The sequence below is a fragment of the Anopheles gambiae genome, chromosome 2 (genome assembly GCF_943734735.2).
Source record: "Anopheles gambiae chromosome 2, idAnoGambNW_F1_1, whole genome shotgun sequence".
Classification (NCBI taxonomy): Eukaryota; Metazoa; Arthropoda; class Insecta; order Diptera; family Culicidae; genus Anopheles; species Anopheles gambiae.
Window position 1 is genome coordinate 49,793,344 of NC_064601.1, and position 24,943 is coordinate 49,818,286.

The 24,943-nt window shown below is 45.1% G+C and overlaps 2 protein-coding genes across 6 annotated transcripts in view; one reads left to right on the forward strand and one right to left on the reverse strand.

Annotated features, from left to right (window-relative positions):
- Positions 1-24,360, reverse strand: part of LOC1273990 (cadherin-89D) — a 43,257-nt gene extending 18,897 nt beyond the window's left edge. For 3 of the 5 annotated variants that reach the window (XR_009764709.1, XR_009764708.1, XM_061643396.1), the window contains exon 1: positions 23,302-24,360. Coding sequence is in view for 3 of the 5 variants with exons in the window: in XM_061643396.1 (XP_061499380.1) it covers positions 23,302-23,371 (70 nt within the window). In the remaining 2 variants the exon portion in view is untranslated. The remainder of the gene's footprint in view (positions 1-23,301) is intronic. The other 2 variants (XM_061643394.1, XM_061643395.1) reach the window with 2 other exon arrangements.
- LOC1273991 (uncharacterized) lies at positions 8,622-11,542 on the forward strand. The gene is made up of 2 exons (XM_313054.4): positions 8,622-9,269; positions 9,357-11,542. The coding sequence occupies exons 1-2, from the start codon at positions 9,219-9,221 to the stop codon at positions 10,458-10,460; spliced, it is 1,155 nt and encodes a 384-aa protein (XP_313054.3). The 5' UTR covers positions 8,622-9,218; the 3' UTR covers positions 10,461-11,542.
- Positions 24,361-24,943: the final 583 nt, after the last annotated feature.

Here is a 24,943-nt window from a genome sequence, read left to right on the forward strand (position 1 = left end):
TCGTATTATCTTTCCTCATTATACCTAATATGGATGTGATGATGATGGTTGATTTTAACGTTTAAGTTACCTCAGAGGCATTTGGAGGAGCTTCAGTGCTTGCACGGATTTTGGAAACCCAAAATGAAGAGAGCTTGGGAAAAATCATATTATTTAATCGCAAACGCCGTTACCCTGTATGCTTTAGATTGGACGTAGAGCTACAAGATCACCATAAAAAACGGTGAAACATGTACATTGCAAAGAAATTATGACCGCGGATACATATATCAGCATTTTATGTGGAATTCGGGAGGTATTTTTTGTTAATAATGGACTTGAAGATTCGTATTCGGCTTCAAGACGGATGACAATGTCCAGAAATAACTCCGTCAATTTGAATGTCCATATCAAGAAATTTTAGCATGGAAAGAAGTAGTTTTTATGACACCGACATATTTTTCTCAGTTAATTCTCGCCTTTCTGAAACAGAATATTCTAGAGATAATGGATCCATAAAAAAGCCATCAAGTAAAGTGTTAAAGAAGCGTCATGTGGATAGCTGATAGTCGCTTTTTTAAAGTTAGCATGATATATATCAACAAAACAGATTAGCTATCCATGAACATGAAGGCACATTTTCCCATTTTACTGTTTATATTTCGCCTCAAGTCATATCAAACTGGTGACGAACTAATCATTTCATCCGAAGCAAATATGTGTCATCATATGTATAAATACGAGTGTCATCAACGCCTTTTTCTTCATTGTACTGATTATTAAGCGCGGATTGCTTAAAGGCACTGATTAGAGAACGTGTTGTACGACAGTGAAAAACTCCGATGAACCTGCTAGGGCCAACCAAACGTATGCGCACCCTCCCCGTTTTCCGCTGCCCACTAATCTAGATTGTTGACCTGCATCCTCACATCCAGTGGGCACCGCGCAACAGGTGGCAATTAATGGTAACCCATTAGTCCGTTCACACTTCCTTCCGTTCCTGCTCCAACATATTGAGCATCTTTCCTCAGCACCGGAGCAGTCTAGATGCCCGGCTGCATGCTCGACGATCGATCAAAGACTTTAATAGTCCGACTCCGTCACCGCACAGCCCTTGCGGCCCACTTATTACGCTACGGCAAGGTAATCAATCAAAATTCTTCATCCCGGGAAGAGAGTTGAAAAGCACACACACGCAGACATTACTACAGACGATAATGTAACAGAAGCGTTTAACGTACGGTCTTGCCGTGCCGTGTTCCTGTTTATTGTTTAATTTCTCTCCCGCCCGGAATCCCCGAAACGTCCGAAATGGGGAGCATTTTCCGCTGGGAAGAGTTTCCATTTTTTGGGCAATTTTCGATGTAAAGCAAAAAAATAAGACGAAAACAGAGCACTGCCCAGGGCACGCAGTACACAGTGTGTTTGTGTGTGTTTGTGCGTATATGTACGGCACTGGTGTGACCCAGTTGTGGAAGGCACGTTGCACGGTGTAAAACAAAGCGCGCCCGGGTGCCGTACGCGCGTAAGGTTGGAAATAATCAAATTTAATCGTGCCAAGGAACCGCGTGCTCGTACTTGCCAAGCATCAAGCAACATGTGCTCGATTTGAGCCCGGAGTAGGTTTGGCGCTTTCACAAACAGAAAAAGGTTGCCGTCAACGGAGGGAGGGCATTCGTTGTGTCCAACAGCACTGAAGGAAATAATTTTCAAACGCATATTTGTGGGTAGCTTTCTTCCCCAAAAGCTAACCTTGATGAAGCTGGTAATTGCAATTTGCGATAACGATTGAATATTTTTCCGCTGATAGTGGTAAACGTCCTTACATGTGTACTGGTTACGTAAGCACTAAATAAAACGAACGAGAGAAATAAAGAGAGAGAGAGAGAAAGAGAGAAACAGCAATGCAAAAACAAAGCTTTCGGTTATATAAATCCCTCTTCATCTCCCGAACAATGCGTGCACAATGGTTCTGCACCTACGCGTAAAGGTTGGTCTTTCCTTTTGAGCAAATATGCAAATTTGTCGACTGTTACGGAGTGCCTTTTTAAAAAGGCAAAACATTGCTTCAAGCGCAGACAAGGCAACTCTTGGCGATTGAAAGATTGCACGGTAGCCGTATCAGAGAAAGAAAAACACTTTTCTTTCCACTTTCCTCCAATGTTTCTCGACCGCTTGAAGCGATTGTGCGTACGTTTCATATTAAGATTAAATGCCGATAAACCTCCAACCGCGAGTGCAGAAGGAAGGATGTTAAATAACATAGCGCATACACACACGCGCTGGAATGTGCTCAAAGCCGAAAGAAACGGTTTTAGGTAGAGGGTGGCCAAATTTGAGAAGATCAAGACGAAGACGGAAGCATTACCCTCAGTGGTTACCACGCTCTATTAATAAACCTACCCCCTGTGCCGTCCGACGAGTTCTTTGCTAAACTAAACGGCGGATTAGGGTAACAGAGTCGCAGCTTGAACAAAACGATCCCCTGCAGACTCTTCTCCAGTTGATCGACACAAAAAACACACACACTCCACCACCACCACCACCAGCAGTCTTCATTACCAATGGCGATGGTTAAGAAACCCTTCGAGAGAAACCCATCGAGAGGAGCGAAAGAACAATATTTGCCCAACCCGTAAATGGGCAGCGAAGAGCGTCATGAAAGAAAAAAAAGTGAAATGAAGAACAGCATGCAGTCGTGGAAAACCGACGGGGCGGGAAAAAACAATACACCAAAAACTTACCCACATGCACCCAGCGCACAGCTGACTAAACTTTGCGTAGACAAATAACTCAAAAACGCAACCCATCTTGGCGGTTGCGCGCGCTCTACGCCACGGAACGCTACGAACAGGCCTGGCCAAAAAGGGACACTTTTCAAGTTTCCCGAGGGCTCAAAAAGTGACAAGAGGGAGTTTTCCCTTTACAGCGTGGTATAGGAGGGGGTGATTTGGGAGAAGGTCATTGTTTGTTTTCGGTGTGGAGGGAAAGAAACGAAAACACCGCTGCTGCGGTGCTCCATGCGCGTAATTGAAGTTGCGTGCGTGGGTTAACACTAAGACGGCGTGGGGCTGTGAACCAGTTTGTGTGTGTGTCAAAATATTGTTGATTAGGCTTCTCATTTCACATCGCCCGGTGATGTGTCCGCTGTTCCCTTAGCTTCCCTTTTTTCCAGCTGTTACGGTGTCAATTGTGTGATTTACACTACACTCGTTGTTAATTTTAATCATGCAGGGTGCTAATGAAGTATGCGAAGGGAGAATGGGATTGTGAACCATTTCGGGTAAGTCGGTGTCGCTTTTTTACCTTGGATAAACACATAGAAAAAAGATCGTATAGAAAGAAAGTAAGTGATCTTAGAAAATTTGTCCCAATGCAAGGATGGCCTTGGGGAGGATGGGTTGGTTATTTTTTAACAACTCCAACAGTGATTACAATCGCTTGAAAAGGAACCATAATGCTATTAAATGTAGTTTAAGGCAGCTAGTGTGAAAAGTTCGTGTTTGATTTTTGCTATTTTTGATTTGTACAGTTTGGAGTTGTTGCAGAACTTGCACATCAATGGCCTTAAATGTAATAAAATAGTAAATAGATTTACAAAGCAAGGTTAAATCGTGTAGAATCCTTGAAAAGCATGTATAATGCATAATGCATAATGCCAATCGTTATAAAAGGAGTTTTAACTACATTTTTTACACTAACGATGATTGATTATAGCGTTCTTAACTAACTTCGCAACATTGCATAATGATTGTTTAAATGGACAAATATCAGTGATGGTGGCTAAAATTATCCCTCCAGTACCATTTTGCCACTAAGTGAGTTCATCGCAATCAAGATTAAATTATCCACAGACCTTCGAGAGATGAATTAATTGCTACTGCTTCTTCTCGTTTCTCTTTCCCTCCATATCCAATCATTTATTGTAACATTTATTATCTCATCATTCGTTATCGATGATCGATCAAGTGCAAACCCATTTAAATCAATATAGAAGATAAATGGACAAACAACAATTCTGGCTAGTGGTTTCAAATTGGCAATCCGACCACAAGCAGTGACCGAACCAAAATTGGGGTTATTATACACATCTTGTCCCGAAACTGTCGCTCAAGCACGAATTGACTTCTCATGAAACGTCACAAGCATGTTCAATTAAAGGACGTTCCCCGGAGGACTAGATAGAAGCGGCAAACTGGTTGGGGATGGTTCGGAATCAAATCGAGAAGGTTATTAAAACGCTACCTCAAACCTTCCTCAACGATGTTCCCTCCCTCACTTGGATGCTGCAACACAAGCGCACTTTGTCTCGTGTCCCAGCCGGACATGATTTACGATTCGGCTGCTGAAGTGGCCACGAATTAAAGGTGGCCAGCTCGGTTTGTTTTGATGGGCAAACATTAGCGCTTAAGTGGCTCGCCGGGTCACCCGGGAACACGGGTTCTTTGGAGGTGGTGGTGTTTGCTCTAGTTCTTTTTTTTCAGTTCACAATTTGTAGTATAAAACACTCGGCTTCGGCTTTGAAAATGCTGCTGCCCCCATCCTCCCGTCCGGAATGAGCTGAATGAGAGAATGCAAACAGCGAGTCCAACGACGCCCGGGGGAATAACAAATACGCTTTTCTCCACCGTTTCCTTGCTTCTTTTTTCGCCGCACAGCACAGAGAGAATTGGAGTGTTCAGGTTGAAAATTGTTAAGTGCTCGCTTGTCAGCGGCCGCAGTGTATGACAATATCTGGACATGTTTCGGTGACATGTTTAATGTTTTTTTTATGTGCGACAAAGGGTTGTGAATGAATATGAATAGCAAGGGAAACAAAAAAGAAGAAAGATGACAGAGAGGTTTCACCACCGCGCGAGGGCCTTGGAATGTTGACCTTTCAATTCATTGGGGACCAGGACATGGATGGGCCGCACTTCACGCTTCGCTGACAAGTAAACATTAATCGAGCGATTAAACAAGCGATGAGCTTAATCGGCCGTAGCGAGGATGACGTGGCAATGGCATTGTTTTGCTTGCCGAGAGGGTTGCCATCGCATAACGAGAGCTCCGTACAGATGGGAGTGTAGGATGAGTTCCGTTAGATGGTGATTCTTTTGACGCGAGATGTATGGGACATAATCCGTTCAGGATACACAATGATTCGTGACGAACGATTGAAAATCTATCACCATGAATCTGAATGAATCGAACTGCAGCATGAAACGGGAGATCACCCTCAGTTAATAATCACTTCTAGCTCGCATCATGGCGCCCTGAAAATGAAGCAGAGGAATTACCTCATCTAACTCCATCGGACTGCCATTCGGTACCGCGATACCGTTCGTTTTCGTTGCGCCTTCGATATCGATCGGACTTGATCAACATTGTCTGAAAAGCATTGCTTTCTTCTTTTCCCTTCCTTCCGATTGATCTGGAATTGTTAGCTGAGCATTTCATTTTTATCCACACGAATGTGTGAGAGCATTTCCCTCCTATTTTTAATCTGTTTAATTGGGTGAAGTGGTCGAGCGGTGGAAGTGTTTGCTGATTAACTTGGTTCTTTTGAACGCGCGATCTGAACGGGGCAGTTCGCTTATGTTGCAGGCTTAAGCATTAAGAATGGTGTTAAGCGGACGTTTTTGGTTTCAACGTAAAAGCGTTGCGTGATGAGCTCCACTTAGTTCGGGTGTTGCGCGGCAGACGCGTGTTGTTGTAGCGGTATATTATAATAAAAACGGGTGAATGTATATGGATTTGGTTATTAGGCAGGGCTTTAAAATCAAAACAATGCACGGTCCCAATACTATCATAATAATCACTAGAACAACCTATCCTTAGAAGCGATACATATAACATTTGTCTGGAATTTCAGGTTTATAAATGAATTTATAAATGAGTTTATAGATAAATTATTAATTTATTGTATGCACGAATGTGTTAAACAAATATTATGTTTAATAATTTTATCACAAGACGAGTAAGTGTTATAAATAATAGTTACACACACATACACTAAATATAAATGATAGTAAGGCTGGGGAAAATAATAAAAAGGTGAGTTTTGGTAAAGGAAAAACTCAATTTGTAGAAATGAATCTATTTTTAAATTTAAAACATTAAGGAATCATTAATTGAAGCATATAATGTTTTAAATATAAAAAAGTGCACCAAACTTTTCACACAATTGTAAGTAATTTGCTTAAAATTATATTTATATGAGCATCTCAAAGTTAATGAACACTTTTAACAATTACTTGTAAAAAAATCTTTATTATCCATCCCCGTCGGTGTGGAGTTTTCTCTACCTTAATCATTGCACTCACGCCGCGCACTAAGGAATGCGACTGCATAACGGAAGCAACACTATATAAAACTTCACCTACAATAATCATCTTTTCTTTCCTTTTCTTGCCTTTCCTCTCGGCAAAACTAAATGCGATGCTCACTGCGTCGAATCGAAACCGCGAAAGGGAAGCAACCATTACTTAATTTTTCAACACATGACTGGCCCACACACGGATGACGTAAATGGATCGAACGTTCAAATAATCGTCACGATCATCCCAAAACTCACGTTAAACAATAATCCATCCTGCACTAACAACCACATAAGCCCCATGCCTCCAACACTCCAGCCAAAACGGTCGATTGGTCGAACGTTTCAGTTTCGTTCGATCTTGGGTGCGCTACGTTTGCTTTTCCTTCGGTTCGATCCTGATCGCACCAACTGATCGTGCAACCGTTGCGATGGCATAACAATAACAATCGGCCAAATATAATGGGAAAGACAACAACAAAAAATGTTATATTTATTCGATCGATGGGCCTCCCAAAGCTCAGCCCCCGCTATCCACCGCACCCGCTGGGACGGTTGGCGGGGGGAAGACCGGTGTCCTACGGTTCGGTGGGTGGAAAAACAAACTACCGCGGCACGTACTTGGCCAAGTGTGAAATCATAATTTCGTGTTTGTTTGCCGTTCCTTCCGCCAGGGGGTCGTCCCTAGCCACATCCAGAAGGGGCGTCGGCGTGGAGGTCTACTGCGGCACTCATTTTTTTTAGTGTGACGTGATAGGTTTTGCTTTGGTTTCGATTAGTTTCGTTTTGTTTTCGTCCATTTTCTTATGTCTACAAAGACTCGTTGGAGATTTCGGGATCGCTCTTTTTAGGGGTTTGTTTGTTTTTCTTCACATTTTCCATAACTACATCCCCCGTTCGGCCTGTGTTTGGCGGCTTTTGGCAGAAAATCGCATTAAACATTCGACCGGCTTTGCCCTTTAATGTGCACCTTTCACTCGCCGCGCCGCGAAAGGAGGTAAATATTTATCCATTTTCCAATAATATGCACCAACATCGCATCTTTGGCTGCACATTCAACCAGTGGGTTAAGTCAATAGTCGAAAAGTGTTGCACAATATACAACGTACGTTTTATTTTTCAATTTTTTTCTTTGGCACAGTCACACAATCGGCGCTATTTGAAATCGATTACCGGATCTATCAACAGAGGAAAAATGGGGTAAATGACGATTAATGTGGCGACCATGTGTCGAGGATAGTAAGGTATCACCCCACGGCTTTGCACACGGCGATAGTCCGATGCACGTGCCGTTTGATTGCATCAGAGGATCCGGTATTTGGGAGCTTTCGTTTTCGTAGAAACATATCGATTATCCGATTCCGAGAGCCGGATTGGTGATGGAAAGCAGATGCAAACATAGCTGTTAATATGCGGGAAATCCGCGAAATTCACGGCATGGTTAAAATCGATACCAATCACACTGGCTGGTGGATGTTTTGAGGCGTTGGAAAGAAAACCTATCCTATCGTCTGTCGATCTATCAACTTTTATATCGCACACATTCCGATCGATGATAATCGAACATTACATCAGCGTGGCTGATATGAGCAGCAGATATTATATTTTTTACTTCTAAAACCACCAATTGCAAAAAGGAGCAATCTTCAATGCATCATTTACCGATTATTTACACTTTCATAGTGTTGGGGAAGTAAAACGATAGATGAATGTTTGAATAGTATTAAACGTTTTCACAAGTAAGGGTACCGGAAAGGTCATTTATTTCCACCAAATTTCACTTATAGTCCAGAATTCCCATCGGGATAAAATTCGTTCCACCGCTCCATTAGACAAACGTTTGCTGAAAATGAAGGAAAAACTTTATCATTCAACTTTATCATTTAACTAACATAGTCTATCAAACTAACAGTCGTCCATCACGCAAAATCGCATGGTTGTCTGAATTGTGATTTCTTCTTCAAGCCGGCTCCGAACGATCTGTTCTGCTCGTACATCCCTTAAGCGCCTTCGAGACGGAAATGAAGCCGGAAGGGGCAACTGCTAGCCCTTGTAAATTGTTGGACGCCATTAGTCTGCCGTTCTGCTCAATTGTCAGAGGAAATCAATGTAAATCGTTCCGTTAGCCTCAGACACTCAGTGTCTCCCTACGTCACCTCGAAGTGAACTTTTGTTACCGCTTTGAAACGTATTCCTTCTACCTATATGAGAGTTTTTATGACTTTGCTTGAGCTACGAAGTGTTTTTCCGGGGGGCATTCTGGGATGAGAGAATCCCGCAGATAAGATAAGCCCTGGATGCTTCTGTATGATTTACAAAAATGATGCAGCCTGGAAATATTAGCTCAAAGGCATCAAGCGTAATGCTTACCCATCTAACTGCGGCTACCAAGAGTTACTCAGAAGGTTCGGTATGTGGATGGGTTAATGTTCGGTCGTTGAGCGTACGAGCAAACCATCCCACAGTGTCCCCCCAAATTGTTTACACACTCGGCCCGAAACACGCCGTCACATCATCGGTAGCCATGGTTTCGGCACAGAGTGTAGGAAGAAAGTAAAAATAAACACCACGACTCTTCTGCCCACTGCCCGCCTGCTCTCTGCCAAGAATCCAAACCCTGCTTGATTATTTGCAAACAAATGCAGCCAGAGAACGGGTTTGCTGACATGCGCCTAGGCGACTTTACACTGTGAGGTGAGAATTACGTGAGCTTGCCCTCGCCCGCTTGTCAGTTGAACTTGACATTGGCGACGCATTTACAACGATCGCGTAGTTGTGATAGTTTGTACGCTAACGAAAAGGTTAGGTTTTTCCGAAAATAAGAAGTGGAAAACTCCACAAGCGAGTGTGTGTGTGTGTGTGTGTGTGTGTGTGTGTGTGTGTGTGTGTGTGTGTGTGTGTGTGTGTGTGTGTGTGTGTGTGTGACAGTTCAATCAACACGATGTGCGCTATGTACGAAAGTGATCTCCATTTCGATGATCTTCCTTTCGAGGTAAGGCCCCAGTCTGACGATGGTGTAATGACAGTTCTTTGTTGTTGTGTGGCTCTCACTGCATTTTTTCCGCCTTCTCTCTCTTAGTTGGTTTGCGAAATATTTGACTATCTGCCCCTGCGGGATGTCAAAACGGCCTCGTCCGTGTGCCAGCGCTGGAATGCCATCATCTTCTCCGAGGTGTACATTCACCGGTTTCAGCTGCAGCTAAATCTCGACTACTCCCTCCCCGTGCTGAAGCAGATGGCCCAGCTGCTCGAGGCTAGTGACCGCGAGTACTACAGCGTAGTGCTGCGGGCCAACCTTGGCAGCCCGCTGACGGACGCACGGTTGCGAATAGTGAAGCTGATGGTACGTCTGTTGGCGTCTCGCTCCGAGTCGCTGTACTTTAACATGGCTGACTTTAGAATAGAGTCGTGCGTTTCCGAACGGTTGTTGAGGGGCCGCAAGCTACAGGTCATCGACACCCGGGCCAAGTACATACCGCTCGGGATGGGCTTGAAGGAGTCGATGCTGGCCGCAATCTGCGAGTATGCGGTCGAGCTGGTGGATCTGGTTATTGCCGAGATGAACATCAACAACCCGAAAGCGCTCGTACCGCTGTCCTCGCTCAAGCACCTGAAGCTGCTGCTGATCAGTGACTACTACCCGTACGTGAAACCGCCGGAACCGCCAATCAATCTGCCGGGCCTCGAGAACCTGTCACTGATCAAGGTGACAGACGAATCGTGCCACTACTTTCGGGTGGACAACCTGAAGCGCTTCTTCATCCACTCTACCGGCACGGATGCACCGCGCACGATGGACTTTATTACGCAGAACATAACGCAAGTGAGCCGGCTGTGTTTACACTTTACCGCACGCTCCATTCAGGCCGAGATGATCTTTGGGTGGTTGGATCGATTCCCGAACCTGCTGGCATTGGAGCTCGCAGGCGTGGCACTACCCGGAGATGTTCTGAAGCAGCTCAGCCCGGCTAATCGTTTGCAGAAGCTTATCTTTGTGTCCTGTCATTTGGAGACGCTGCAGCTGGACGGTTTACTGGAGAAGCTGGCCAAGCTGCGGTTGCTGTGCTTCGATGGATGCTCCCTGTTCCACAAGCAGTCGGGTTTCCATCCCGTCCATTACGACGACATTGAGGGACTCCGGCAGCGACTACCACACTGTCGGATCATGCTGGACTACGATTGATGCAAGGCGGTGCAGGGGTACTCATGAATGCTACTCTCACTCCTCCCCATCCACCGTTTGTCCGATGCTTTCGAGTAGAATAAACACATCATCCGTCAAAAGTTCGTTCGGTATGTCCCGAGTTCTTGAAGCACTCGGCGTCAGCAGCATGATGAGCGTTGAATGCTGTAAGAGTCCCATCACAAGCGTTAGAAAAGACGCACGATAAAACCGGTGCAGCAGCAGCAACAGCATTCTTGCACACACATAAAGGGAGTAATCTCTTGGAACAGTTCTTTGTTGCAGAAGGTACGATACAGTGCACGGATCTCGCCGTAATCGTGTTACGGAATTTATAATGCAAGGTTCTCGCAGCTCGTTGCAGCCGCCTGCACCGACACACTGTTGCCACTGCGAATCTAAACCACATTCATCCGACCGAGGAAACACTAAAGTGGACCACAAAGAGATGTCACCTTCGTGTCGTGTATCGCTCGGGCTTTTTTCTCGTTCTGTTTTCGCACTTGACGGCAGCATAAAAGCTGTACCATCCTCGGGATGATGGTCTCGGGTCTTTATGGATCGCTCCTTTCCCTTGCCGTTCTACGTTTGAGATGTACTTTTTCTGTGATCCTTGTATTTCCACACTCTTCACCCTCTCCATTTCCTTTCCCGCACTGTATTAAGCTCGGGATGAATCTTTGCATGCGTTTCGAGCGCTACTGGCAGACATGGAACACACGGAACACAGCGAACATAACACTTTCCATGGCAATCAGTGTGGTGATAAGAGCGTCGCTACGAGAGGAGGTTTGCCGCTCTGGACGGAGGTATGCTCTTGTTGCCGTGCCGCACGGTGCAAGGTTGATTGTGCCGTTTGCTTTCTTCGTTTGGTACCGAGATGATGCATCTCTTCGAAATTTCCGTCTGCTGCAGCTGCTGTTGGGTTTTATCTTGCCGCTCAATTTGCACCCACCAGATGACAATGATGCCGAATGACGGAGGGTGTCAATTTTTAGGCGAAATCGTTTCTTTGTATGGCAAATGTATCTCTTTTAGTGTGCGAGTAAAAGGCATGAAATAGAGATGGATATAACATAAAATGTTTAGCAAAACCTTCATTATTCTGCCTTAGTTTCGTTTTGATCGTTGCAAAAGAAAGGAAAATCTTTCACTCCTCGGTAGTGTTTTCTTTCGAATGATGAAGTTTAAACAAGACAAAGTATGGAATCTAAAAGAAACATTATTTTACACTCATGATGATAAAAATGATCTGACAGACTTTTGTACCATTTTGTAGGTTTTGTTTTTCATTTGATGAATTTAAGATAAAGTCGACCGTGTTCGTTACAATATCTTGAGTTCTTTTTCATTTCCAAAGCATTTTGCGTAAATGTTCTACGTTCATACACAACCGTACTAGAATAATTACAATGCCATTAACGGGCGGAAGCGATGTTGAAAAAAGGATTTATTTTGTGCGCCAGATGCCCTTTGGCAAGTGAACATTCACAGCGTCAATCTTCAGCGTCATTCCGGTGAGAAATTATATCCCCTTTTTTTCATTGCACTTTGCTTTCCGACGTTTTTCGCACTTTAATTACTATGGTTGTTTTTTCCATCGCATCTGCTCTGGAAGCAGGACGAACGACCGTCAAGGACGAGAGCAGGGCAATACGTAACGTAAATGAGCGTAACTTTGCATCCTTGATGATGACGGTACGTAGAGAAAAAAAACCATTCCGCCCAGAGCAACGTTAGAAGAGTGATAACGAGAACCTAGGCCAGGTAAAAGGAAGCGCAACACCTTCACCGGTACATTTCATAGGGGCGAATTCGAATTGAAGGGCCGCCGACGATCAGTGAGCGATGAGTTTCATTTGCACGTCCCAATATATAGGTCACCAGGGAATGAGGAAATGAATGGGCAAGGAATAGAGAAACGATACAAAAACAAGAAAGGGAAAAAATAGTTCCAGGCCCACGCTAACGGTCCTGGGCGTTGGGAGGGCAAGGGCTCATCGCATGCGTCTCGTTCACTCGTGTGTAAACCCTTGACGGCGGGCTGATGGAGAAGCAAAACCGGTCAGAGTCCCGGTATGGGGCGATGCGGATGAGGTCGAGGTGGGCCTGAAAGTGGGCAGAAACTCGGAACTTGGGTCGGATTTACACCAAACGAGGCCTGTTGCGCGTAGTAGCAGCGTTACGGGCAAAAGACGGGTGGCTGATGAGTTGCCAACGCCAACTAAGTTGCGTATCCGAGATCCCTTCCAGCCTCCGTAACCTATCCGGCTAATTCGTTCCGATGATGGAAAGAAATCGTTACCAAACACACAGAACAAGAATATGTTACGTGCATGAATATTTTTTTCCTACTCCATCACCCCAAGGAGTGCTTGCTTTATGAAGAATGTTTCTCGTGAGTGCGCGGCTGGTGCGCTGGAAGGAATCATTCATTCATCACGGCCGTACATCATGGATAATCGTTCTGATGATGCTTACCGTTTCGGCGGAAATTCGCCGAACTAATGGCAAGCAGCCGGAAGAAACTTGCGAAACTCGTGGCAACGGCTCATCACACTCACTACAACATGGTTTGCACGATTGAATGGGCCCAGCATGCCGCCATAGACTGCAGCCATAGGCGGAGGGTGTGAACGCAAGTCAAACACTACAGCCGTATCGAGGCAACGGTTCACTTAAAGGTCTCTATTGACGGTACGGGTATTTATGGATTCTTGCGTATGGTTTGCGTTTCGGTTTCAGTTTCATACTCGCCGTTCCGTTTATCTCCACTCTTCATTAGACGGAAAGTAATTCTGTTTCTTTTTATTACTATCTTCCACCCCTCCCGAATTCCGTTCAGTCAGTGCTGTGAATTTGGAGAGTTTATTACAAATTTCGTTATGTACATAACTTGTCACTTGTCACTCATAGCGGCTGGTTGTGCTTTCTCACTCTGCTATTTCCAAGTTGATTTTTACCGCGATTTTTCGGTTTCTTGGTTAAGTGCTTGAACTGTTTTAGTTCGGTTAATTTGCACTCGCGCGTTCACGTATCACAAATTTGTGCGGCACCTGTGAATTGTACGGTTCAACAAATAAACATTGCGATCCGCCTGCGGTTGTTTTGACCACTCATTGTGCAGTTGAACTTTGCGCTATTTTGCGATGGCGTCCGTGATCTGTAAGAAATGTGAAGGTGCTATTAGCAACGATCCAATTCCGTGCTTCGGTCTGTGTGAACACTATTACCACGATAAGTGCATTGGACTTTCAACCCCGCTCCTGCGTGATTTTAAGAAGTCACAAAATCTATTCTGGGCTTGCGCGGATTGTGCTCAGCGTTTGCGGGCCGTTGACACTTTACGCTTTTCGCACGGCCTTTCTCGTGATGCTGCCTACCTGTTGGAATCGTTGCAGTCCGATTTCCGCGATACCTCACGTTCTGTGCAGGCGACATCAGCTGGCTTGCGACTCGAACTTTCCTCTTCACTGGATTGTTTTAGAAACGAGATAGCTTTGATGAAACAGGAATCAGCATCATCAATTCGTTCCGTGAAAGATTTCATCGACTCACTTACTGCTTCTCACTCAATGGAACGCAACTACTCACAGGCTCCACTACTCACAACGCTTGATGAAGTTAAGCATGGCATCAAGGGGCTTGATCTCATGCACCGTGAGTTTCTCACTTCCTTCAACTCACTAATGAACAAGCTCAACTCTCATCTTGCCACGCATACTACTACATCGAGTGCTCACCATTCCGCGATTCCTGCTACGCACTCAACGACCACGAATCCAGTTGCGGCCTCTAAGCTCACCCATCAAGCTGTTGGTGAGAATCCTTCTAAACGCCGATTGATGGATCGCTCTCCCGACTCGTCGCCTACCAATACCGTTACACGCGCTATGCTGTCATCGGGTACAGGGTTGTCCTACAACAATATTACGACCGTTCCTGAACGCCCACCCCGTACTTGGGTCTTTATCTCCCGTATTGCTCCTGATACTCCGATTGAAGCGATCCGTGAAATGGCCTGTTCCAACATAGGGACAGACGACATCTTGGTATACAGCCTTGTACGACGCGACCGGGATCTTTCTACGCTCTCCTACGTATCTTTTAAAATTGGTGTACCGGATTCGCACCGGGCTATTGCTTTGGCTGCTTCAACCTGGCCTCGCGGGATCACTTTTAAGGAGTTCATCAACCTTAATCCCCGCTCCGTCAATGTTTGGCGACCCACTACTGCAGCATCCCATGCACCTTCTGCGCCTGTTACCCGTGAATCGGATCATCATTCATCGCCACCTTCTATCAACCACACGACACAACTGCGAAACGCTGATTTCACTATTTCGCCCGATCATGGTCCTATGAGCTTGCCTTATACGCAGTACTTTCAGCAAGCGTAAACCGGCTGATCCGGCTGAAGATTTTCATGAACTACCGACTTTACCCGAATTGATGGAAGCTAACCCTGCATCTAATACACACAATCCGTCCGACTCTCTTCCGCCGTTAATAACTTGCAGCGAGAGCACTCCCGGCGCATCTCGCTCTCTCATTCCTTCGATCGATCGACTAAACATCTACTATCAAAACGTAAGAGGATTGCGCACAAAACTAGACGAGTTACGCCTCTCTCTATCTGAGCTTGATATGGATGTGTTGGTGTTAACTGAAACATGGCTCGATGGCTCAATTCCGTCCTCTCTTATCTCGGAGGATGCGTATGTCATCTATCGCTGCGACCGAAATTCTCTCAACAGTAACCGTTGCCGTGGCGGTGGTGTACTCATTGCCTGCTCTTCCGTGCTGAACACGTCAACTTTATCACTGCCGTTCGACTCGCTGGAGTCTGTTTGGACAATTGTTAAGCTTCAAAACCTTGCAATCTATATCGGCGCCGTTTACATCCCACCCGATTTGCGTTCTTCCGAAGTAGTCCTTGACGATTTACATGAGAGTGTTAGTTTCGTTGCTGGCAAACTTAAACCAAATGATCTTATGGTGTTACTTGGTGATTTTAATTCACCATCACTCTCCTGGCAACCGTCGGCATCGTGCGTTAATCAGTTCATTCCTACTGGTGTATCTCGTGAAAATGTTTCTCTGCTTGATGGAATGTCGGTAAACGGTTTGCTGCAATTATCCGGCATAAAAAATATACGCGGAAGACAATTAGATCTTCTATTTGCCAATGCTGGCTTCTTGGAATGCTGCTCCCCCGTCATAGCTTCACCTGTTCCACTCGTCGCGCTAGACAATCATCATCCTGCTCTTGAGACAAGCGTGCTCCTTACGCACTCTCGCCCTGCACCCTCCCAACGAATACCTACGGCTCGTATGTTCAATTTTAGAAAATTGGACTACCAAAAGCTTCATCGTATATTAGCCGATACCGATTGGTCCTTTATTAATGCTGACTGTGACATTAATCAAGCTGTAGCAGCGTTTACTAATGTAATCACTTCCGCCTTCCCTTCCTGCTGTCCTCTCCTTAAACCCGCTCCTAATCCTAAGTGGTCGAACAGAGCTTTACGTCTATTAAAATCGGACAAAAACCGCGCTCAACGCGCCTACCGTTTAAATAATACTTTACACAATCTTTGTGTATATAAATATGCGGCTAAGGCTTATCGTCTTCTTAATCGCCATCTGTATCGTCGCTACGTTCGGCGTCTTCAAATGCGCTTCACTATTGATCCTGGGTCATTCTTTCGTTTTGCGAACTCTCGGCGAGGCTCTGCTAGCCTTCCATCCACCCTGTTTCTTGATCTGTCCTCTGCTACGTCCAATCCTGATATATGTAACCTATTTGCCAAACATTTCTCTAGTGTATTTGTCGATCCTAGTACTTTTAATGTTCCTTTGGACGTAGGCTTGTCTTACACGCCCTCTGATGTGATATCATGTAATTCAGTCGTTGTAAGTGAAAGCCTAGTAAAATCCGCTTTATCCAAACTTAAAACTTCGTTTTCACCAGGCCCCGATGGCATCCCTGCCTGTGTTTTGAAAAAATGTGGCAATACCCTCACTCCTATTCTCACTCGTCTTTTTTCTCGCTCGCTTAGTGTAGGGATTTTTCCTAGTCAATGGAAACTAGCTTGGCTTGTTCCCATTTATAAGAAAGGTGACCGCACACTAGCATCAAACTACAGAGGCATTTCTATTATTTGTGCGTGTTCTAAAATCCTCGAGTCAATTGTCCATTTATCTGTAATGCCTTGTGTAAAAAATTATATTTCTACGGAACAACACGGCTTTATGCCCAATCGCTCAGTGTCCACCAACCTAATGTGTTTTTTGTCTTCTCTATATCACTATCTGTCTAGTGGTAAGCAAGTAGACACTATCTATACCGATTTCAAAGCGGCATTTGACAGTATACCTCTATCATTACTTGTTGCTAAGCTTCGAAAACTAGGTTTCGGTGGCTCTATATTGCCGTGGTTCAACTCCTATCTTGAGAATCGTTCATATGCAGTTAAAATCTGTGGCTCTTTCTCTGAATGCTTTCTTAGTTCTTCGGGAGTCCCTCAAGGTAGTGTCCTTAGTCCCTTACTGTTCATTCTCTTCCTCAATGACTGTACTTCGATCCTTCCTCCTAACGGCTTCTTGCTATATGCGGATGACGTTAAAATTTTTCTTCCTGTATCTTCTACAGCTGATTGTCTAGTCCTTCAATCCTGGCTCTGTAAATTCTCTACATGGTGTGCTTCTAACGGTTTAGTCCTGTGTCCTCAAAAATGTTCCGTCTTGTCTTTCTTCCGATCTTCTACAAGTATAACTCATGCTTATAGTGTCTGTGATGCCCCTATTCCCCGTGCGTCCTTGTCTAAGGATCTTGGCGTCTTCTTTGACCCGAGTCTTTCTTTCAAGGAGCACACGGACTATGTCATCAACAAGGCCAACAAAAGTCTTGGTTATATTTGTCGCATGTCCACGGAAATTCGTGATCCCTTTTGTCTTAAGTCCCTTTATTGTTGTTGGGTCCGTTCCGTACTGGAATATGCCTGTGTCATCTGGTCTCCTGTCCAACTATCTCTGCTCCAAAGGATTGAGAGGATCCAGAGACGTTTTACAAGGATCGTATTTCGTAGGTCGCTGGGTCATCACTCTATTCCTCTTCCTTCGTATGAGGATAGATGCACTTTATTAGGCCTTGCCAAGTTGGAGCACCGCTTCTCGGTCGCTCAGGCTTCTTTCGTCGCTGGCATATTGCTCAATACGATTGATACCCCTTCACTTCTGTCGCGCTTACATTTGTATGCACCTTGTCGCACCTTACGTTATCGTTTTCGTCTCCAGTTACCTATATGTCGTACACGTTTTGCTCGCAATGAGCCTTTTGTAAGAGCTATGTCGTCTTTTAATAGTACTTATGATCTGTTCGATTTCAACATATCCTATCCTGTCTACCGATCCCGTCTTCGCTCCTTTTCCGTACCATAAACTCCTTCCAACTCCTTCGTGAATAATTGTTATACTATAGTCAGTAAGCACTATTGCTGTAACCCAACGTGGCCGAGCAAATAATAAAATCAAAATAAAATAAAATAAAAATAAAATAAAAAATGTACATAAATTTAACCTAGTTCTTCGGCCGGGCACTAGTAAGCGTTTTTCTACCCCGTCCACTGCTCGAACGTGGAAGTGTTTTTCTTCTCTCTCTTTTTCCCCAAACAACTACGCAGCCCTTGTTGGTTGATTGCGTACAACGTAAAAGTAATGAATTTTTAACACAACCTCAGCTCGAGAAGAAATTACCGAATGGGCTACCTGGCTGTGTTCGGTGTCGGGCTTTTCCTTTCGCCTATGGACGAACCGGCCTCAGCGACCTTTTGTGCTTGCATTTGTCAACACGGAGTGGGAAATCACTTGAAAAGACACCGACAAAGTGGTCCAAGAGCCGGGTGACTTCTGGAAACGGTTCACGCGCGTAAATTACTCACACGCGAACCTATCTTGCCTTGGGTAGCCAGTAGTACTGGGCCGCAGAGTAACGTACCTTAGAGCGTGCCCCCAGCGTAACGGGTCCAAAATTTGCCTGCATACATTTTTTTTGCTGACTTGTGTTTGAATTTGTCTTCTTGTCTTCTGTCCACTGTCGGCTTAGGAAGGTTTGAGAGGTTGAGAAGTTGAAACACCAGCTGGGACCGAGCATAATTAGAGCCATGTCAAGTGAAAAAGGAGAGTACATAAAGGGGAGAAATTATGTGCCGGGAGGACAACAGAAGCGACTTGATAGGCTATGCTGCAAATTCACTTTACTTTCTTTTTAAATGGCAAACTGCCACAAAAACATTCAAATAGAATAATTTAGCAATTTTGTTTTAACTTCAAAGTAAAAGGGTTGAGAATCTACACTCATAACTTTTGTGAAATGAGTGACTTTGCGGCTACTTTAATCCATAATTTTTAATATGAAATTTAAGTAAATAGATAAAAACTTTTTAAGCTTCTTAGGATAAATTAACTACAAAATGTACTTTTGATAAATTATTAGACGTAAAATAAACAAGATTTGCTGAATTATTTGTTCAATTACTTTCAAAGTAAAACGTTTCCCTCCAGCAAACACCGATCGAATAAAACGGTGCGACTCGTTGTTGTTTACAACTTGCTTATTAATGAAACTCCTCTTAAAATGACTTTATTGTCTAGCTCCGTTTGAAATAAACAACATCCAGCCACACACTCCCACCCACCACCGCCCCGCGCAGACAATTTCTCATCACACTTTATCATCGTTGTCCGCCCAACTCCACCCACCATTTCTTTAGGCCAACTATCAACCTGTCTCTCACCCGCACGCGATCATTAACCCACCGAAAGTGATCTTACTTTCTTTCGCTAATTAGCAGCGTACCTTTTGGGACAGTTTGGTTTGTCTCAGCGTTTTCGTGGTCGCTTTGTTTACTACGTCCAAGCCATACGCACACACACACACACACTCACACAAAACCGTGCCGCTGTTGGTGGTGGTGGTGCACTTTGCAAATTTCGTTAGCTGTGAGATCAAATTTTTGGACAATAGCAACAAAAGCGAGAGTGTGGAGAAGGGAGAAACGTACACACAGAAAATGGAAAGTATCTTAATGTCGCCTAATGCCAAAGGTTTTTTTTGTTGTTAGATGGGTGGAGTGGGTGGAACGATTTTCCCCCTCCCCTCCTTTTGTAGCACCTCGTTAGTAACAATCTTTGTGGTTTGTAGATAAGGTTGCCCGTCTCGCCAACTTTTGTGCGAAAAAGACGAAGATCGGCGGATCCCTAATGGGCGTGAGCGTAGGAGATAATGGGAGCGGGGCACAATCGTTTGGCGCTGGATGTCAAGAGAAAAGGGGTAAAAGATGAGGTTTTCATTAACCCAGTCCGTGTCTCTGTGCACATGTGTGTGAATATGTGTGTGTGTGTGTATTACGACAAATTTCCCTGAGCTTTTCTTGCGAAGTGTGTACAAAGCGTCAGCATATGTCATGCGAGCCGTATGTGGTGTGGAGAAATTTTGCTCTATTTTGCCACAAATTCCCAAACGGGGAAGTTGCAGGGTCGTTTCAGGGTCGAAAGTTGCACTTGCGAACGAAGGGAAAAGGTTGGCACCGTTGTTCGTTAACTCCCTCGAGCAGGAAAGATAGAACCAACGCAAAGTTCAGCGGGCGTAAAAGACAAAGGAGAAACCCCATAGCGAGCATCTTGTGAGAATGGAAAGCCCGCGAAGAGGCAACATAATGGAGCCGAATGGGAATGGCTGGGAGTAGGAACACAATACAGTTCATATCTGTAATTATGAACACCTGTCTGCGCCTCCATTCGCGCCTTCATTTGATTGCATTCGCTCGCATTTCCATCCCTCACAGCATAACTGCCAATATCCACTGTTTTGCCCTGTTCCTGCCCGATCGCACAGGAATGGGCCCCAGCCGACACCCGCCAGACTTGCTTCTGCTGGAATGCTGGAATCAATCATCGCAATCTTAACTTTCTCTGGCGTATCGCCCCCACCCAACGAAGTTTATCAGGATCGCACCGCACCGTCCGGATGCTTGGCGGGTACTTATTTTTACCAATTTTTCATCATTCGTTTCATCGCTTGCGCTTGGGAGGTGTAGAACATGGACTCGCCGCAAACATGCGTACTTGTGCGATTTTTGTGCTAGCTTTGTGTTTATGGACTGGCACCGAGAACCTGGCAGAGGAGCGCAGAAACTGATGGCATGCTGATGTCCATCATGGTGCAGCAGCAAATGGTTGTTGTGTATTCTTAATAGCAGCACATCGTTCTGGTGTAGCGGCGAAAAACGTGTTGATCGTTTTATGAGCTTGCGAACAAGCACATATGGCACACACGCACATGTATGTGGAGATGGGGCAGCAAGTTATGGCCGCCTGAGTGCGTCAGCTGACGTCGTATGAAGGTTTTAAACTGCTTCCTCCTTCGGCATTCTGTTTGGCGAAAGGATTTCCCTTGTGTATGTTGCGAATTGAAACAAAAACAGGAGCCATGACCTCATAAAACTATGCAATAAACTTTAATCCATGACCCACTTTTTTACTAAATTATTGATATTGCATATGAAAGAACATTTAAATATTAATGTCTTAGCTTAAATTAATATAGTATCTGTATGTAGTATGTATTGAGAAAAGTGGATAAAATCTATTTCTCTGGATTGCTCAAAAATGATTTACACTAAACAAGAAGATAACAATTACACAATTTAAATTATACCTCTCAATATATTGAAATAAAACATTAAAAATAATAATCTCGTTATCAATCAAACCTCTTTTGGAAAACAGTGCAGAAACGACTAAAAATAGCTAAAAGTATTGTTCCGCAATGGACGAAAAACAAATCTCGCGAGTATTACATACCGGTCTGATCAAAAGTAAACTTCTTGATTAGATGTAATTGAATTCGAAGATGAACATTGTAATTCACTTCGTACCCAACATCGTTCATGCCCGTACCGCCCACCTTGCTGATCTTCTAACATTGAAGGCAGGTACAAAACATAAGACTTCTGGAGTTATCAAATCGTCCCAGCAGCTCGTAGAAAGATTCCGTTACCATACTGGCCAGGCAGCCAAAGATGGCAGATGGAAAGTGTAGACCAGCCATCACACAACACACACACACACACAACCAGCCACACCTTGCGAGCGAAAGTAATTACTTTATCGTTGGATTCTGCTGCCAGCCGGTCGATTAAAAGTAGAACTGCTTCAAGTGCGGCCGGCTAGCACCAACCGTTTGCACGTGTAATCGGCACCTTTAATATGACCGCGTAGTCGAATCAATCGATCCATTGCCCATACCATATGATCCCATTTCAGTAATTGAACGCGCACAGGATAAGACTCGTGCAAACAAACAGTGATACTGGATCGCGAAAGGAGCGCTTTAGTGCAAAGTTTGAGTAATGAAGCTGATGATGCTGATGATGATGATGAAGAAGACGATTGTAGCTCAAGAATGAATGAGCGCAACACAGAACAGTGGCATGCCGGTTCGAAACGGTGCACACACGCAGTCGGGAGATGGTTTGGGAGATGGTTCGTTGAACTTTATCTCTTCTTTTCCTCCACTTTTCCAACGCCACACACGGAGCTGTTTTCCACCAACGATGATAATAGCTATAGCATCTACTGGTTTTCATCCTACCCTCTCGACAGCTGGGGAAAAAAGGGAAACGAAATGCTATTCCACTTCCGAAAACTAATCCACGCGGCATGCGGCACTTACTGCTGGAGACACCCACTATTGACCTTCTCCAGTGAACCTCACCATCGGTATAGAGGGCAATCCACCACTAATAATAAAAAAGCGGAAAGGACAACACGTTCCGCATTTTATTTTGATTACATTTCGTGTTTCGGAAGGCAAACTTTTAGCGCCATTGCGCGCGACCCCTCTCACGGGGAGGATGTGCACCACGTGGCGTAGAATGTCTTCATTGAAGCGGGTGGGGTGCTCGGGAGGAGAAACAAAATCGGGTTTTGGAGGGTACGCTGTTTTGTTTCTGTTTTTTGTGCCGGTACGCAAGTAAATGGGACAAGAAAAAGGTGGAGCCTTTGGGATACGAAATTACGCGCTCGATGTTAAATGTCACCGTTTGGAGGATCATTTGCACCAAAGCAAAAGGGGACCAGTGCAGAGTACCAGAGTACGCTGAAGTATATTAGAGGGCGTTGAAAGAGGGAATACAAATGAAAACACTACGAGATGTCGTCGTTCGTTCTGCGTCGACCGTATTTCCGTGATGCGCGTTCGTGCACGCGCAATTAATTACGCGCAATTTATTGCGCGTTCTTTTGCAACGCTAGCAGCAACCGTCACCGGGCAGGACTCTAGCGTCCAGGCAGCCGGTACGCTGCAAGTATCATTACGAATCGGCACAGTCCAAAATGGGTCGCCGTGTCAGACTGGCAGAGAGTCCAGCCCGCCCCGCAGGCCGGGCCGGAAAGGAAAACGAAAGATAAAAACAATTTAAGAGAAAACATAACAGTACCGGAATGGGGCAACAGACTTGCGTCTTGATTCCGGCCCGAAGGGAAACAGGAAACGCACAACCCGCAAGCAAGGGTGGCTCCTAGGCTAGGCCTAGGCCGGCTCCGTGCGCGTGCTGTCGATGGTGGGCTTTGGATGAAAGGAAAAATGTGACACACTTACGACTGCTACGCGACCAGTCACGACGATGGCTGGTCCTGCGGGATCTTGTTCCTTCTCTCTCTCTCTCTGTCTCTGGATCTCAAGAACAGGTTTGTCTTTTTGCGGGCAAGTTCGCGTCTACCTTTGCGTGCGAACTGGCGCTGGCAAGCGTTGTGTCCCCGATACCCCGATACTAACCTTGATTTGGTTTGGTTACGCCCGCTAGGAGCAGAAGCAGAAAGGCGGTAATCCTGTTGATGAACTTCATGTTGTGGCGGGTTGTGTTCGGGTTTTTGGCAGCTTTCTAACGTTAGACTCAACTCATGCGGTGGTTTTTTGGAATATTTTTCGTATCACAATTCCCTTCGTTCCCTTATTTGTATTGTTTGCTGTTCAAGTGAACAAGCTGTAACTAAAACAGCCTCTAAACACTCACATACATACACTTTTTCCCTACTGCACCTACTAAGGTGGGACACTAATATTGCACTTGTCAACGGTTGCGGTTAAGGCAGGCTTTCGATCGGTAATTTCTCCATTTCACTCGCGGTTCACTTCCCGGTTTTGGCAATAGCTTGCGAGTTGTTGCACCTTCGGTAATACCATGCTCACGCACACATGGCTACCCTTTTGCACAAACAACACTAATTTTTGCACTTATCTCATCATCGCGTTCGAGCACGCAGATCAAGCTGATCCTCCCGCCACTCGAGGGAGCACGCCGGACTCAATTGCAAACCGGCGCCCCTCGACAACTATGTTATCTTTGGTACCAACACTGCTCGTTTTTCACTTGCCAAGGGAAGCTAAAAACACACACTTTATGCACAAAAGAAACAGTAAAACAAGGCACTGGAATATGCTGCCTAAGTGAGGCTGTAAAGCGATCGCGTAATCTGCGCACCACTTCTGGATTGCTCAATCGGACGGTGGAAATGGTGCCGAGCACAAACAAAGTGGCCCCTACTGCGGAGGGCTACGCGTTGCTACTCCGAACGAACGGAAGATGGAAACTCGGGCGCAGGTAAATCACGCCACCCCACCTGGCACTGGCTTTGGAAAGGAAGTTGTCGGCGCGTCCGATCGGTCCGATCGTCTAACCGCGAATGCACCGCTCGCACAGCCAGCAGAGCCACCTTTGCCAACTGATCGGGCTTCCGCGCGGTCGTTGGATTCGTGATGCTGCGAGAGTCTGCACGCGGAAGAAAGCCTCCACATGGAAGAGGCTCCGCGCGCGAAAGTTGTTACAAGCAATGTGGAACGAGAGAGAGTGTGAGAGAAGGTGAGAGACAAAGCGTGCGCTGGTTGGAGAAATGGCGCATTGGAATGTGTTGCTGCTCTCTGTTTAGAGCTTTCGCATGACTATGGTTGTGAAGCAGGTGCAGCAATCTGTGGAAAACCCGGCTGGCAGTGAAACATCGATCGTGTGGAACTAGCTTTTCCTGCTGATGGAGAGTTGCGTTGGAGAGTTGAAGCTTTCTAGTGCGCCGAAAGCTTTCCTGCAGTTTTCCAACGTTTGGTGGGTAAGAAGCTTTGGACAAGATAATTGAAAGCATTGCCAGTACGGAGTTCAAATCTTGTAAGAAAAGAGCCACCGAATCAATCAAAAAGTAATCTCAAAACTGTTTTGCTTCAAACTACAACTTTCAATTGATTGACTGGACTTGTTGAAAAGTTTACAAAATTATATGCACAGTTTTTAACAATGGGGATCAATTTTGGGGTACTTTCAAATACTACTTCCAAAATAATGTCAATAGGCTATAAGTTCATGCTTAAAAGTAAACGCTTAAATCGTTAGTGAACGTACATGCTCTTAATCATCCCGGTCTCGGCGGTT

Excerpts from the sequence above, each read along its gene's own strand:
- LOC1273991 (XM_313054.4), top strand. The coding sequence starts at position 9,219 with ATGTGCGCTATGTACGAAAGTGATCTCCATTTCGATGATCTTCCTTTC. Across the intron at positions 9,270-9,356 it reads TCGATGATCTTCCTTTCGAG|TTGGTTTGCGAAATATTTGA; the intron begins GTAAGGCCCCAG and ends TCTCTCTCTTAG.